Source organism: Pongo abelii, chromosome 11, assembly GCF_028885655.2.
Source record: "Pongo abelii isolate AG06213 chromosome 11, NHGRI_mPonAbe1-v2.0_pri, whole genome shotgun sequence".
In the NCBI taxonomy this organism is placed as follows: Eukaryota; Metazoa; Chordata; class Mammalia; order Primates; family Hominidae; genus Pongo; species Pongo abelii.
The window spans coordinates 100,811,049-100,828,962 of record NC_071996.2 but is presented as its reverse complement, the minus strand read 5'-3'; the positions used below and the strand labels follow the sequence as shown (position 1 = coordinate 100,828,962).

Below are 17,914 nucleotides of genomic sequence, written 5' to 3'. Positions count from 1 at the left end.
TTAACTTGCCTTCTTTCTGAAGTGATAATGATAATGTAAACAATGCTTCTTTTCCACTCACCATGTACAATCCTACTTTTCTCAAAGTAATGCTAGATTGATTATTAATAAGATGAGTTTAAATGGCACTGCTGAAAATAAACTAGGTTATATCTCTCTCTTACATTCACAAAAGATGTTACAGATAAAACTACAAATGAAATCCAATTTTAAATCCAATGGACTATTTCAATACTTCGTCATACTATGATTTTGTTGCCATTAAAAGTTAGCTGAAATACACAATACATTTGCCAATATGTAAGACTGAATGTTGTTGTTACAGAAGTTGGCCATTTGGCCCTAATAGTTATTGTCAGTTTAGTATAATCATTAATTACAATAAACTCTGTCTATTGTTTCCTATTACAGGAACTAGAATACACAGATGACCTAGGATAGATAGGGAGGTGAATAAGAGTCAACAAAACTACAAATAAACCTCTTTTACATTATTAAAACACTAAGACTTTGCAGAACCGAAAGGTTTCACTATAATAAAGTTTATTACCTTAGATTTCAATGTAAAGTCCAACACAATGATTCTCTCCCTCCTTCTTATAACCAATGGCTCATTTACTGTTGCTGAGATCCTGCCTCTTAGCACTGTCTAGGCATCTAAAGTCGGATCGGTTTTTTTAAATATACAGTGTTAAGCACATCTCAGTTTGGACATTGCTCCTGAATGTGGAGTTATTTTTAATATTCACAGTTATTAAAGCTGAACAGAATTGAGTGAGGGCGCAGAGAAGACTGACGCAATTCCTTCATTGAGTTACTGCCTGGGCCACTGTCTGATTAGTTTGCTGTGGCATTGCCTAGAAGCAGTTAATGAATTGCTTGTTCAGTAGCACCAAGGTAAGGTCAGCTGTCTCCTGATATCTTTTCATAATGCCCTGCTGTGCCTGAGGTGTTATTTGGCAATAAATGTTCAATTGACATTTTACTGTACAAAATTTAATTACTGTTTTCTCCATTGTAAAAAGGGAAAGATTGGGAAAACACTATTCAGTCTCAATCACAATGCATGTTTAACCCCTCAATGGCTATGTAATTAACTTACACTTTTTTTAGCCTTAATATATTTTCCAAAAGGGAAAACAAACTTTGTAAATTCTGATAATAGTAGCAAACACTAGTCAACAGACACTTCAAAAACCTTTCATCAAAGTAAGACAAAGCTCTTTACCTGAAGTTTATTCTTCATTTTCTTGAGAGGTGCTATAAGAAATCACATCAGAAAGACCCTGCAATTAGAAGCAACCACTTCTAAGGTAAAATGTGACCATGTTACCACGGCAATTTGACAGAAAGTAATATTCTAACTGAAGTTGTGGGGATCATAAACCAAATCTACCTAAGAGGTTCATGCCATTCATGCAGCCAAATCACATCTCGGGAGGAGAGCCACAGCTGAAGCCCCCAGGGCACACTCTCAGCAACCCTTACGGTAAAGTAAAGGCTGGCCAGCTCCTCTGGTTATTTCTCCAAAATCCATCTGTAAGTTGGTTATTTGGAACTTTTAACACATATTTGTAGAGAATAAAATCTATAAATGCTGATTAATTCCCGGGTCAATCTATAAACGCCTGTATAATCCATAGGGTGCTTAAATTTTTAACTAATTTTTAATCACATTTAATTTCCCTTCATAACCATCCCTATTTAAACACACACACACACACACACTTTCAGAGCTCCAAAAGAAGATTCCCCCATTTCCTTACTCCCCTAGATTAATATATATTCCTATGACCCAGGTATTTTTTCTGCCTGCTTATCAGCCTAAAAGAGAATACGATGCTTCACAAACTCCACTGTCTGCAGGGGTATGGGGAAAGTGGGCCTGGGGTAAAACAATAGGGTGTAAGCTCCATATATTGACGCCAAGCAGAACACCTGCCAGATTGCTCTGCCTTTTCAAGTACAGCACAGGCCTAACAAAATAGCCAAAGACAGAAAAGGTTGCAATCCCTTTCTAGAATCATCAACCTTTAAATGCTCTGAACTGAAGGAAAGAGGGCTGAGAAAAGATAATTTACTCCACAAACCGTAGGACCTAAGATGCATACTCTTCTGTCACTATCTCACGTGTTCGGGCTGTTTCAAACCTAGAAAGTGTTCATGGATTGTGGACTTCTTGAATCTGAGAACCAGCCCAAGAGCACAAACTCTGAAATTAAGCAGACATGACTTTCAGTCATCACTCCACATTTTAACAGTAGCTCTCTGGGCCTCCCTTCCATACTTTAGAGAGTTTCCTGTGAGGTTTAAGTGATACAAATGTACGAAAGCTCCTAGTTTAGTATATGACTCATGGTAGTAGGCACTTAATGTGAACAGCATTCCTCTTGCCTCTCTGAGGAAAGCCATAATCTTGATAGGTGTCTACTGGTATCCAAGGGGCACCTTTGAGGCTTCAGTTCAAAAATCCACCATACCAGCCCACGATGACATGATAGAGTGAGACTCGCCGTGATATAAAATAATGAGACATGAACAACACCCAAGTAGCTGCTCCAGTGCTGGTCTCAACACCTCATTCCCAACTCCCATCTTCATCCCCCACACCCATGTCCATGAGATCCAAGTGACAATTTCTATTCTTCCTTGCCTAGAGAATTTGTTCTTAAGTAGAACAAAAGGAAGTTGAAAACAAGTAGAACCCGTCAATGTGTTACATACAATGGAAGAAAAATCAACTGCTATTTTTAAAATACATATGTAGCTCAGTTCCCACCAACTAATATAGTAAATAAGCTATGCTGCTTCCTATTTCCAAAACATTACAATTATTACTGCACTACAGCTATTTGGAACAGCATTTAATATTTTGATTAATATAAAATGTACTAAAGCTTTTCTTCTTTGTGTACATTTAAATGCCAAATTTTAAAAAACTCTTGGCAAAACTGTGAAAAATGCATTTTCTCTCAATATAGAACATTTGCTATGTATTTCTTATATGATCTAGACTTTTTTTGGAAACTCATTTTTACTATGCTAAAGGGAACAAACCACAGGGCAGCAGATTATAGGGCTATAAGTGATAATCTAAAATGTTAAATATTTTAAATACTATAAGTTTGATACCAAATACCAGATAAATAAATGGTCTTATTTCTTAATTAGAAATATATTCAAATGCAGAATAGTAAACAACTGTTAGAGATTATCAATACTGCAGGTATCCAACTTGTCATTTCAAACCACAAGTCATCAAGAAGAAATTAAAATGGATTCTATTGCATTATTATGGTATATAACAATGCGCTTACCAAAAAACATGCAGCATTTATCAATGTCAATGCTGTTGAAACAATCACACAGAAAAACATAGGAAAAAGTAGACAGATTTTTTAAAAACTTAATTTAATTCTCACATTGAATGTTTTTCAACCTAGGATTGGTTATATGGGGGGAAGAAACACAATGGCAGTAGAAAGAATTTCTGAAGATGCATACAGATAAATGTTGTCATTGTTTTCCTCAGCTCAGAAGGAAATGGTTTTTTCAACTAAACACGTTTTCACAAATTATGGAGGGCAAATTTACTAAAAACATTCTTTTTATTTATATATAAGACAGTCTGTTTTCTGGCAGGATAGCACTATTCTGAAACAATACCTTAAATTGAGCTGAAAAGAATTTAATATTTGATGATTCACAACCTTTCAGTGGCTCACCGTTATGAATATCAATTATTACTGCACTACAGCTATTTGGAACAGCATTTAATATTTTGATTAATATAAAATGTACTAAAGCTTTTCTTCTTTGTGTACATTTCAGTGCCAAATTAAAAAAAAAAAACTCTTGGCAAAACTGTGAAAAATGCATTTTCTCTCAATATAGAACATGTGCTATATATTTCTTATATGATCTAAACTTTTTTTGGAAACTCATTTTCACTATGCTAAACGGAACAAACCACAGGGCAGCAGATTCAAGAATGTCAACAGAAAGGTTCTTGATCTCAGAGAAGGAGTGGAACAGAGCCTACCACCTGCCTTTTTTTCTCCTTAGAAGGGCGTTAAGGCCTCTGGGAACAGACCCCAATGACTGCTGCCCACCAAAGACTCTACCAGATTACCCTTGAAGTTTAGTTTATTCATCACAATGACCTTAGACTACCCTCTAGGCTTCAAAAATGCTTAAAACTATGAGACTTGTAAAACTCTAGCCAGATTTTTTTGTAGAAATCAGGAGATGCTATAGTTCATCATAGACACATATAGATATATCTGCTTACATATGCATGGAATATTTTGGAAGCATACATAAGAAAGTGTTAACATCTACGAGGATGGACTACATAAGTGGGAATGTGGAGTGTCTGAGGGTCTTTACTTCACACTCCTTTGCAACATTTGATTTTTTAAATTATATGTATGTGTTACTTTTTCAATAAAAACCTAACATAATAATTCACTTTATTTTCTATATCTTTAATTTTAAAGGCCATTTACCAAATGTTAATTGCATTTACTATTAAATAGGGGGAAAATCAAGTTAATACTCTGTTGTCTCCCTCCTTTTTTGTCACAAAAAGAAACTTCAAAACAAAAGAGTCACCATTACTCAGCAATGACCCTTCTGAGAATATAAACCAGCATAGTACAATTCAAAAGTGGCAAACTCAGTTGCAAGAATTTATATATTTCTTATACTCCATTACTTTTGTTTTTTACAACATTATAGAGCCCTTTGCTCTTTATTGTCATATATTTTAAAGTCTCTTGCGGTGCCTGTTTTACACACACAGGACACCATGTAGTATCAATACAGTAGAATCCAAAATGTATGTGTTTCCTAATTGTGATTTTTTTAAGTTTCAAAACAGTGTGCTTTCTGACCTGTGGGTTAAAAACAAAATAGTAATTTCCCTTTGTCCAAATTCACACCCAGAATAGAACACTCCTGTTACATAATCAAAAAGCCACAAAATAACAAAAACTACTACAAGTCATTTGTAATTACCACCCACTCTTCTTTATATATTATAGAAACCTCTCCACTGATTTTAAACTTCCATGTGTCAGTGTTGGGAAAAAGACTATATTGGAGCCACATTCTGTGGTCAGTCTACCTAAGCTGGTGCTGGGAGCTTGCAACATGCATGATGCACTGGTTACGCAGCTTAACCCTGAACAGAGCTTTTGAATATATTAGTGAACCCAATAAATTCAATAGTAAGTAAAAGTGCATCTTTCACTGTCATTGAGGGATGTGTGCGTGTATGTACACACATACATATATACTTATATATATATACATACATACATACACATCGTTTTATACTGACTGCTCCACCAAAATCAATTTTAATCTGACATGCATTTGATTGATTACTCACATGCATTTACACTGAGGCCCTTTTCCAGAGCCTGTGCGAGGGTTCTTACCTAAATAACCTTACCCCAAAGTCATGCTCCCAAAAGAGGAAATCTCAAACAGAAGAAACAAGCCCCAAGTGGAAGGAAGATGGAAAGAGAAAGGGGAGGAAAGAGGTTTACAAATTCCTTGCCAAATGGATGGAGAGAAATTCTGCAAGGTGATTAGCGTGTCAGGAAGCGTTTTCCCTGGATGTGGTGGTAACCACAAGGACCAGGGATAATGCTTGGGGGATTGATTGCTTTCCGGTTGCGCTTTCTGCAGCACAAAAACTCTGGGCTCTTGCATCGCTCTTTACTGTGGTGCAGGGTCCACTTAAAACTCTGCCTCCCTACCGGGAAAGTTCACACATCTTGGGATTTCAGGATCATTTAAGTCTAGAGGGAATTTTTTTTTCACTTGAGAGTAAGCTGTGCATTTTCTTCACTGTACGGGAAAAGCTAACCCTTCATTGGAAAGCAACGCACAACCATCCGGTGGGTCTGCATTTATCCTGAGTTCTCCCTTCCTCCCTTCATCAACAGTTTAGTGAAGCTTGAAGAGAAAATGAGGGAAAGCATCCATCAGAACGCAAAGACGCAGAGCGGAACTTTTCCTCTGCCGTCAGTGGGGAGAAAAAGTCACTTGTGCGTCTCATGGCTGACAGCTGAGTCTGGGAACCTCCGGATAAGGAAAGAAGGTTTGGCGTTGAAGGAGGTGGGAGAAAACAATGCTGAGCCTGGATGCCCCCGGACACCGCACATCCTGCCCGGGTCCCCGACCCACCTATCACCCACAGCCACGCTCCCGGTGCAGCGCGGCTTCGCTTACCTTGATGATGCTGCTGCGCCGGGGGGTCGCCCGTGCCGCCTCTAGGAGGCCCGCCTCGCTGTCCGTTGGGGTCCCCGCGGCGCCTGGCAGTGCGACCCCGCTGCGACGTTCCCTCATCCGGCCCCCAGAGCCCGCCGTCACGCAGTCCCCCGCAGCATCCGGGCCCACTCGGGGGTCGTCTTCGCCCCCCGCCGCGTCGGGCGGCGCCGGATCCTCCCTGCCGGCCGCGCCCTCGGCCATGGCCTGGAGCGTTTCGGGCTCCCCGGGGGAAAGCGGGACGCCCGGCAGCGGAGTCCAGCCGCTAGGCACGGGTGCGCTCCTGCACCAGGAGGCGGCCCCGCCAGACTTTGTTTCACCGCCCAGCGGCGGCAGCGGCGGCGGAGGCGGCGGCGGCGGCGGCGGCGGCAACTTTCTGGACAGGGGACATCGCTCGGGCAGAGACGTCCTCGGGCTTTGGTCTAGGAGGCTAGCAGTCCGGCGGGGGACGGTGGCGGGAGTGGGGAGACGATGTGAGCGGGAGGCAGAAGGAGAGGCGAAAAAGCCGAAATGTGATGCAAACGCCGGCCCTGCGCCAGACAAAAGGCACCGGGCGCCCAGCCAGGCAGCCTCTGAAGCCCGGACGCCGGCTGCCCGATAGGGGCCAGAGCCGGGCGACTGCGGCTGGGCGCACCCGCCACCTGCCCGCGGACTGCGGCGCAGCGGTCCCAGGAAGTGCGGCGGCGGCGGCGGCGGCCTCCACTCAGCTCTGTTGTGACAGGGAGGGAGACTTGTTTTGACAGCCCTTGGGGATTGGCAGGCGTCTGGGCCTCTTAGGAGCCTCGCCTCGCCGAGGGGGCTCGGCCCGACCAATCCTCACTGCGGAGGGGTGTGCCCGACCGCGAAGAATGGAATGTGTTCTGCAACTGGGAGCCGGCCAGCGGGGCTAGTGTACTCGAGCCAGGGTGTACGCGCGCGCGCGCGTGTGCGAACCCGGAGGCGCTCCGTGTATATTTTAGGAAGTTTTGATTTGCGAAACGAGCCTGAGATGCAACAAAATCCAGGTTGGGTGAAGGAGAGGGGAGAAAGAAACCTTCTTCTGCCAAACAAAGCAATCTGGAAGAAAGGGGGTATTGAGTATGAATGTCTAAGCGTTTGGGGTGACGGGGTGAAGCTTTGCGTGGTCAGAGGTTAATTGCAGGCTCTCAGGCCAATTCTTAGAAGTCAAGTCCATGCAGAGATAAACTAGGGTTTACTGGGATCTTGGGGTTCCATAATTTGCTTCAGGTTCCAGGAAAGGATTCTAAGGTCATTCTGCAATGTGAGTAAATATAACAAGGAAGGGGAGTCAGATGAAGGAGATGAGGGTGAAAGGAAATTGAACCAACTAAATCCCTCCAAAGACTGACTCTTAACAAAGCACAGATACAATCCAAGTCAGAGAAATGCAGGTGGGGAGTTTAGTCTCTATCCTAAAACATTCCTATTTGACAATGGTTCAGCCTCCTTTCTCTATATAATCCTATATAAAAACATATTTTGCTCATTTCCAGTAAGCTAGCAACCAAGAAGGGAGAGATCTTTGGATGATGAGTTAAGTCTCTGAAATTATCCACAGAATGCTCAGATGCAAACCATGGCCCTAAGGCTCCCTGGTAAGACAAAAGACTTGGCATTTTAATTTTAAACTTCTTTGATATTAGAATCTATATTAAACCTCACTTGTAACATTACATTGTATCTTAATTATTAATAATTTAATAATTTGAGATTTTACTTGTTCCTTAGTCTGGCTAAGAGCATGAGAAATTATTCAGCATTTTAGACCAACAATTTGGTTTGAATCTCATAATTTTAGACACGTATGGGGATTTAGGGATCAACTAGGACATCATTTTTGTTTTACAGTTGAGACAAAGGCCCAGGGAGCCTTGTCTACTAGTTAGTGCAGGAGCCAAAATTAGAATCCGCCACCCAACTCCTCCGATAATCTCTTCACTACTTTATCTGTCTCCTCTGGGCTACAACCAGCCAGAACTGGCAGGGGCACTTGGGAGGTTTCAGATTTGACATTTACTAACTACTAGGGAATACTGAGAAGGCTTGACTTTACCTTTTCTTTAAACATAAATGCAGCCTAGTAATGAATGTACTGTAGAGAGGAGCAGTGACCTCTGGTTTTAGAACCAACACCACCCTCTAGTGAGATTCTGAGAACTGCATCCATAACAGCAAAGGCTTCTTTTTCCCCCTCATCTTTAAAAGACAGGAGGGGTAACCCAACAAAAGTTTCCTTTTCAACAGGTATGCCTTTATAACGCACAGACTAGAGGAAGAAAATAAAGTGTACTCAGACTTAAAACAACCATACATGTCTTCCATCTCCTTTAGTTCAGGGAATTCCTGTCTATGCTATATAGGAAATATTTTTAATTGCTATCCTTAGAAATATATCTTATTTTAGGCTATCATTTTTTTCTTTGATATTCAACTATTATTACATTTGACTTCTGTCATTTACAGTTGTCAGTGCTTCATTTTTCTTTGTTACTCTAATAAAAGTCCCATTCTTCGGTTGTCCTCTGAAAAATGTAAAACTGCCTTTATCTCACTCATCATCTTGTTATAGTATATTAATGTCATTTATAAGTTCCTCATCCTACAGATTTGTGTACCATTATGATAATAATTTATTTTTTACAAATATTAAAACTAGCATCACTTTATTAACAAACATTCAAGGTCAGTGATTAAAAAAAAAAAAAAAACAGAGGCCAGAAAGTACAGCATATAACTTGCAAAATGTTTTATCTTTCAACTAGACAATGTCCAGTTGGACTCTTTTCTCTTCCTTGGCATCCTTCCCTCTCACCCTCATGTGAAAGTGCACACACACACACACACCCCTCTGATTCCTTTGCTCTGAGCTTCTATCCATAAAGGTTGTTGTCTAAATTACTCTGCTTTGATAAACTAGTTGGACCCTAATCTAGCAAGTCGTTTATATTGTTGTGTTCCAGCGTAAGCTCAGAAGGCTTTTCCTGATACTCATGTTTGCAATTGAAAAAAAAAAAAAACCCTTCCTATGTACTTGCTCCTAGCCAGGAGCAGATTCTGCTTTGTGGACCCACTTCAAAAACTGAGAGAAGAGACTAGCTAGATTCAGTTAAGTCAGCAGCCATGGGCACATTCCTACCCCTGCATTAACAGTCCCTCTTTCCAAATAGCTGTCACCTACAATTCTTGCCTCCCAACCTTTTACCAAGTCATGGTGACAATTGCTAGATTGGCAGATTGGAATTTGGGGGTGAGCAGGGGTAGGAAGGTAAGATGTGAATAATAGTCATAAGCAGGAAATTCAAATGTTACTACGTCAGAAAGGACTCTCTAACTACAAATCTCAAGTTGCCCCTACAACCCTCAATACATACCATGTCACTCATATTATTGTGTTTTGTCTTCTCACAGGATTTTATCACTGTGAACAAACTGTCTTTTCCATGGAATTGTTTACTTACATATTCTGTTTTACTTTCCCCCTATCTCTGCCTCACTGAAATGTAGAATGCAATCTCCATGTGCCTAAAGACCTTGCGATTTTATTCATTGCTGTATCTCCAGCTCCCAGAACTATGTCTGGAACAGAGTAAGTGCTCAATAAATATTTATGGACAGAGGACTTTTGCAGTCCTGTGACTAAATAAAATAATCAATCTGATAAAGAAAAATGGTTCTGTCACTGTCTGCATGGTAGAACTTCTCATCCTCAAGGATCCTAGAGTTCCATTTTAGAGCAGAAATCAGAACAGATCCACACCAAGTAGCTACAAATCTCAGAAGAAGGGCACTTATAAATTGGAATGACTTGAAATCTAGAATTAGACTGAAATACAACCAATAAGAACTAAGCAAGTTCTAGCAGTCCTGAAAATACCTAGACCAGACTAAAAGACTAGTAGATATGTCAATATAGTCCTTCCAGCCAGGGAAGTCCAGAACCCTGGGCCTGAGAAAAAACCAGTGAGAATATTAAGACTTTCCATATACTACCAGGAAGTCATAGTGGGAGGAAAAGAACTATCTCTTTGATAACTGCTTTCTATGTACCAGATAATCCTCTCTACAGTATTCTGATCTCCACTTCACAGATAAGAAAACTGGGGATCAAAAGGGTCAAGTAGCTTGCTTGAAGTTAGAGCCAACTAGGAAGTGAAGGAACCAGCATTTGAGGCCATATTAGTGACTTCAAAGCCTGCATTCTTCCTGCTACCCAAAGCTCTCATAAGATACAAGTCCAGTAGCTGCCCTGGAGAATGAAGAGCCACTCCAGATCTGAGACCACTCATATTAACCATGATAACCTCTTCTCTCAACATCGGCATGAACTTTATGTCATCAACATGGACCACCAGTATGACTGATTCATTAGTGCGTGAGGAAACACATTTATCATCTCATTCACATATGTGTAAGAAAAATATTTTTATATTGAGACAGTTCTCCTAAGTTAAAAGACGCATTGCACGTAATCAAAGAAGAGGACATACAGCATTTTCAGTTAAGTTGCATGCATCTTTACATTCAGTCATAGCCCTCCCCAGTATACATGGTGATCATTTTGTCTTGCAGCTCAAGAAAACAGGATTTGCAGGGTAATTTGTAGAGTGAATATTATAGTAAATACATACAAGTCAATAAAAGATAAGCAAAACTTGATATCTGACCTCTTTGAAATTCAAGTTTTTTCCTGAAAGTTTTTGTCACTTATATTAGGAATTAAGAAATTTCAGTAACTAAAACATAAAAATCAACTAATCTTATTTCAAAGAACAAGTAAAGTGTGCTCCATTATAACAGTCCTACAAAAATGAGAAGTTACAAATTGCTTATAATAGGTCTAGATTCCCCAGTTTAATAAATCTTTAAAGTACTGAGAGGCAATAAATCTAAGAAATCTTTAATTACAGCCAATGTTCTTCAATGTCTGATTACTGCTGCTTCTTTCAGAAGTTGAGAAATCTCTACTGTCTGCAGGCCTCTATCCATTAACACCATTCCCACAGGAATTACCCCATGAAGACCCTGGGGCTAAGGCACTATCAGAAGCTCCAGGCCAATCATCTGGTAGTAGTCTGTATTGCGCATGGCAAAGGTCTTTTAAAAATAGACAGTGTTGATTTATTTTCTATGTATTAACTTACTTTGACATGGATCCTGGAGTTGGAGCTCATGTCACGGTTTTTTCCCCAACTTATGCAGAAGCCAGAGGCACTTACGAAAAGTACCACTGAAATGGCACAAATAAGGCCCCCATAAAAACTTGATTCTCTGTTTTATTTGACAACCGGAATCTTTTCCAGGTACAAAGTTATGACAGAAATCTTTTCAAACCAGATATACACCCAATGCCTGACATTTTCAATGCAGAAGTGAATATACAGTAGGTTCCCCCTCCCCTCCAGCCTCCAAATCCCAGGTACATTCCCCAAATATAAATCACCTACACGATGATGGGGTTTTTATCCTCCAACTTATACCAAGGTATGAAGTTTATTAATGCTTTTTGGTGTCACAGGGCCCATTGGAAGAAACTGCAGAGTCATATTTCCTTTTCTAATGCACTTCTTTTTTCCACTCATAATGTGTAAGACTCTTACACCTATTTTATAGACTTTATTGATACGCCTTTGTTCTAGTCTACCTTAAACCTTTTGGGAGGAAGAAGCAGAGTGCAATATTTGAATAAATATAAAATCATAATGCACGTTTTACATTAAAATATAGGACAAAAGTAAAGTATAGTTTGTTTTGTAAGCCCTTTTTTTCTGAGTTAGTTTTCAGGTATATCGCTCTTTTGTTAAGCATGATACGAAGTTTGTCTGCTTTACAAAATGAGGAGTTAGAAAAAGTGAATCCTTTCTTTTAAAAAAAAACAAAAAAAAAAAAAAAAAACCATTTGAGGCCAAATGCCTGATGCAAGCTGGCTTGCCAGCGTTTGCTCTGTCATTAACCCCTGTGAGAATCCCGCAGTTCCCACTCTCACTAAGTCATATAGGTCACCATGGATACAACTGCCTCTACTCAGCCCACAGTACCGGAGCAACAGCTGTTGAACCACACTTGGGGCTTTTGCCATTCACTGTTCTGTATAAATTGTACTGGTGAAACATTTCAGATAATGTTACAATTGTTTTTGAAATTTTGTTTAAGTATGTTGTAGGAAACATCTGAAATATTAGACAACAGTAAAGGACTGAAATTTAATTTAACTTGTGAAATAGAATAACAAGTAAGAAGCACTGTACATTTTGTGTAATAAGAGGTTGCAGCACTTTCTTCAAATTTTCTCCTAACCAAAATGAAATTTTAATAACTAAACTGATAGCTGCAGATAAAATCTATTTGGAAGATTCTTTGACAAGCAAATACTTAAACTCTGGGCAAAAAGCACAAAACAGTACTATTTTATACTATAATTTATAAAGGAAGGAATATGTTTTCTGATTTGTGATGATCATTATATTTCTCATCAATAAACTACTGTGAATTCTAAAATTCAGAAAAATAGAATATGTAGATAAAATTTTACCCTTCTGCCTACCATAATTTTTCTATATTCAGAATATGGATTAAAGAGATTTTACTTTGTTTTATGAAAATGTGATGAGATGGTCTGTGATCTGTGATTGAAACAAAAAAATCAAAAGGAGTGTCTTTATACTTGACACCCAGTGGATAATAAAAATAGCATTTATTTAATTATAAAAAGTAGCATACACAATGTATTTCCTCTTATTTCTCATCTTAATTCTCACCACTCATTAATCCACCAATCATTAATAACATTCACTACTGTGATCACACGGAAACACTTCATTAACACTCTTTGTCATAAAGCAGATCTTTATACCCTGGGGGATTTTTACTGATCCTCCCTGGAGGAGGGTCATACATCCTCATCCCATTGACATTGGGCTCAGCCATGTGACTTGCTTTGACCAGTGAAAGAACCCCCTTCTAAGCAGAAGCTTTAAAAGCCAGCATAAATTTAACTATGATCTCATTTTCTCAGCCTCGAGATTGTTACCAGATAGGGGCTGAATCCTGAGTGAAAGTGGCATGGAGCAGAACTGAAGCCAATCTATAATAGACACGTAACATGAGGAATAAAGCATCCTTTGTTGTAAACCCCTTGGATTTGAGGGTCATTTGTTACGTAATATAACCTAGCCTCTGCTGAGTGATAGAGATATGTAAGTTTACTGAAAGCCCTGTGCTTTCCGCAACCATGCTTTCAGTTCATATGGCCAGATACCGTTTGATTTACATGTAGCCAGTAAATATTTCTGGCATCTGGTAAACTGGTACAAACTAAAAACTTTTATATATCCAATAAAATTGCATATAATGATTTCCGTTTCTGTGACCCATTTTTCTCATTTATCTCTTTACTGCAAGCTGTGTTAGCCCGGATTCTGCCTTTCTTATTAGGTTTAGAAATTATAGCATAATGAGATCATATGTATGCTTTTTTGGTACAATTTGTTCTTCTTTTGCCTATCTTGGACATATCTTCCCTCTTCCACCCACATCAACCCTCCCCACTCCTTGCAAGGTAACTCAAGTTAACATTCATCTATATATATGTATATGTGTGTATATATATATACACATAAACAAAGTATATTTTGTCATTGTTTAGCAGAAAAAAATGAGGGGGAGAGATAATCTTATATATACTTGATATGGTATGGATGTGCCCCACCCATATCTCATCTTCAATTTTAGTTCCCATAATCCCCACTTGTTGTGGGAGGAACCAGGTAGAGATCACTGAATCATAGGGGCAGTTTCCCCAATCCTATCCTCATGATAGTGAGTTAGTTCTCACAAGATCTGATGGTTTTATAAGGTGCTTCCCCCTTCACTTGGTGTTCATTCATTCACATTCCTGCCACCCTATGAAGAAGAACATGTTTGCCTCCCCTTCCACCATGATTGTGAATTTCCTGAGGCCTCCCCAGCAATTCTGAACTGTGATCAATTAAACCTTTCTCCTTTATAAATGACCAGTCTCAGTAGTATCTTTGAAGCAATGTGAGAACAGACTTATACAGTAAATTGGTACCGGTAAAGTGGGGTGCTGCTATAAAGATACCCAAAAATGTGGAAGCAACTTTGAAACTGGGAAACAGGCAGAGGTTGGAACAGTTTAGAGGATGCAAAAAAAGATAGGAAAATGTGGGAAAGTTTGGAACTTCTTAGAGACTTGGAGGGCTCAGAAAACAGGAAGATGTGGGAAAGTTTGGAACTTCCTAGAGACTTGAATGGCTTTGACCAAAATGCTGATAATGATATGGACAATAAAGTCCAGGCTGAGGTGGCCTGAAATGGAGATTAGCAACTTGTTGGGAACTGAAGTAAATGTCACTCTTGCTATGCAAAGAGACTGGTGGCATTTTGCCCCCATCCTAGAGATCTGTGGAACTTTGAACTTGAGAGAGATCTGAAATTGGAAATTATGTTTAAAAGCAAAGCAGAGCATAAAAGTTTGGAAAATGTGCAGCCTGATGATGCAGTAGAAAAGAAAAACCCATTTTCTGGAAAGAAATTCAAACCCACTGCAGAAATTTGCATAAGTAATGAGAAGCCAAATACTAACTGCCAAGACAATGGGGAAAATGTCTCCAGGGCATATCAGAGACCTTTGCAGCAGCCCCTTCCGTCACAGGCCTGGAGGTCTAGGAGGAAAAAAATGGTTTTGTGGGCCAGGCCCAGGGCCCCCCTACTGTGTGCAGCCTAGGGACTTGGTTTTGTGCATCCCAGCCACTCTAGCCATGGCTAAAAGGGGCCATGGTACAGCTCAGGCCATGGTTTCAGAGGGTGCAAGCCCCAAGTCTTGGCAGCTTCCACATGTGGACCCTGTGGGCCCACAGAAGTCAAGACTTGAGGTTTGGAAACCTCCACCTAGATTTCAGAGGATGTGTGGAAACTCCTGGATGTCCAGGCAGAGGTTTGCTGCAGGGGCAGAGCCCTCATGGAGAACCTCTGCTAGGGCAGTGCAGAAGAGGAATGTGGGGCTGGAACCCCCACACAGAGTCCCCACAGGGGCACTGCCTAGTGGAACTGTGAGAAGAGGGCCACCATCCTCCAGACCCCAGAATGGTAGATCCAGCTTGCACTATGCACCTGGAAAAGCTGCAGACATTCAATGCCAGCCTGTGAAAGCAGCCAGGAGGTGGGGGCTATACCCTGCAAAGCCACAGAGGCTGAGCTGCCCAAGGCCATGGGAACCCACCTCTTGCATCAGTGTGCCCTGGATGTGAGAAATGGAGTCAAAGGAGATCATTTTGGAACTTTAAAGTTTAGTAACTGCGCTATTGGATTCTGGACTTGCATGGGGCCTGTAGCCCCTTTGTTTTGGCCAATTTCTCCCATTTGGAACAGGTGTATTTACCCAATGCCTGTACTCCCATTGTATCTAAGAAGTAACTAACTTGCTTTTGATTTTACAGACTCATAGATGGAAGAAACTTGCCTTGTCTCAGATGAGATTTTGGACTTGGACTTTTGAGTTAATGCTGGAATGAGTTGAGATTCTGGGGAACTGTTGGAAGGGCACGATTATGTTTTGAACTGTGAGGACATGAGATTTGGGAAGAGCCAAGGGTGGAATTATATGGTTTGGCTATGTCCCAATGCAAATCTCATCTTGAGTTGTAGTTCCCATAATCCACATGTGTTGTGGGAAGGACCAGGTGAAGATACTTGAATCATGGGGATGGTTTCTCCCATCCTGTTCTCACCATAATGAGTTAGTTCTCACAAGATCTGATGGTTTTAAAAGGGGCCTCCCCCTTCACTGGGTATGCATTCATTCTCCTTCCTGCCACCCTGTGAAGAAGGACATATTTTCTTCCCCTTCCATCATTACCATGAGTTTCCTGAGGCCTCCCCAGCCATGCTGAACTGTGAGTCAATTAAACCTCTTTCTTTTATAAATTACCCAGTCTCAGATAGAATCTTTGCGGCAATGTGAGAACAGAGTAATCTAATACTCCTCTGCATCTTTCTTTTTTCATTCAATAAGAGCTAGTAAAAAATCTCACCACCTCTTCTGCAATAGCTACTTATTCATTCTTTTAAATAAGTGCATAGTATTTCCATGGTGTGAATATATCATAATTCATTCAGCCATTGCCCTATTTAGGGTATTCAATTTATTTCTAGTTTTTCACAACTACAAATAATGTTGTAAAAATCATTTTTATACACATATTTGTGAACCAAAGGTTTTATTTGTATAAGATAGACTCCCAGGAGTCAAATTTTAGGGTCTAAGGTGTATATTTACCTTTGATAGATAATGCCTGATAGCTTTCCCAAAGAGCTACAATACTTCACATTCCACCTTAAAAGGTACTGTAGCTCTCATTAATTTCTGTGACTATTACAGGTATAAAGTTATAGTCTATTGTTATTTTAATTTTCACTTTCCAGATTACTAAGCATTGTTTCCAATGTTTCTTGGCCATTTGGTCTTGATCTTCAGTAAATTATCTACAAATGTGCTTTGCCCTATTTTCTATTGGATCAAATGCCATTTTCTCAGGATTTTGTAAGAGTTTTATGGCAAACATGGAGTTGCCACACCCAGACCCTGCTACGATAAAGGACTCAGTCACCAGCTGCGAGGAGTAAGATTCACTGACAGCCTGCAGCTATTCACTTATTCAGGGTCCACCTCAAATTTGAACCAAGATCATAAAGGTCTTCTTCAGGTAGCCCATGGCCAATGAATGAGTGAGGCAGTGATAGCTGAGGGCGTGCCCTTCTCCATTTCCACCATCACAGGACTCCACCAACAGACATCCTTGCTCCTCCACAGCTCCCACTTGGCTGGCTGAGTCAGCTTGTAACAGAATTGATGGCACCACCTGCTCCTCCCTTTTCCCCCAAATATTTTACTCCCCAATAAACCTTTTGCACCCCTAACTCCATATGCTTCCCAGAGAACTCAATCAGCACATTGTAAATATTATCCTTATTATGTCATCTACATTAATAGTTATCTAGAATAATCCTTTATTGACTTTATGGAAACTTTTGCCTACACATTATATTAATTTTCACAGAATCAAAAAATGTCTATCAGTTCGATTATAATTTTTGAGTCTCCATTGTTGATTAAGATGCAGTTTTCCACCCCTAGATTGTACATGTAAATCCTACCTTTTTCTGCAAGATTTTTATTGCTTTTTGAAACTATGTATTTGGTCTGTTTATAATTTATTTCTAAATTTGGTTTTTATATTTATATAAGTGTTAATGAGTGTGTATAAGTGTCAAATAAATTTTTAAAAATAAGATGGGGGTCTATTTTTATTTTCTTCCAGATGAATGTCTATTTGTGCCAACACTATTAAATAATCCTATTGTCTCCTCACTGAATAGAATTATCCTTCTTGTCATATATCACATTTCTACATGTACTTCAATCTACTTTTGGATTGTCCTGATTCCCATCCAATACCAATTAAGTTGATTACAGTGACCATGTTTTATGTTCTAATATCCATCTTCCCTCTATATTGTAGATAGAGGGATTTCTGTAAAGTACATATCTGACTTCCCACTATTAAGCTTTATTGGCTTCCCAGTGCCAGCTGAATAGAGTCCAGGCTCTTTGGCACAC

At 39.9% G+C, this 17,914-nt stretch overlaps 1 protein-coding gene across 1 annotated transcript in view; it reads right to left on the bottom strand.

The window, feature by feature from the left end:
* PLCL1 (phospholipase C like 1 (inactive)) overlaps positions 1 to 6,990 on the bottom strand; it is a 353,086-nt gene extending 346,096 nt beyond the window's left edge. Inside the window, exon 1 of the mRNA XM_024243921.3 lies at positions 6,244 to 6,990. Coding sequence (XP_024099689.1) covers positions 6,244 to 6,483 — 240 coding nt within the window. The 5' untranslated portion in view covers positions 6,484 to 6,990. The remainder of the gene's footprint in view (positions 1 to 6,243) is intronic.
* Positions 6,991 to 17,914: the final 10,924 nt, after the last annotated feature.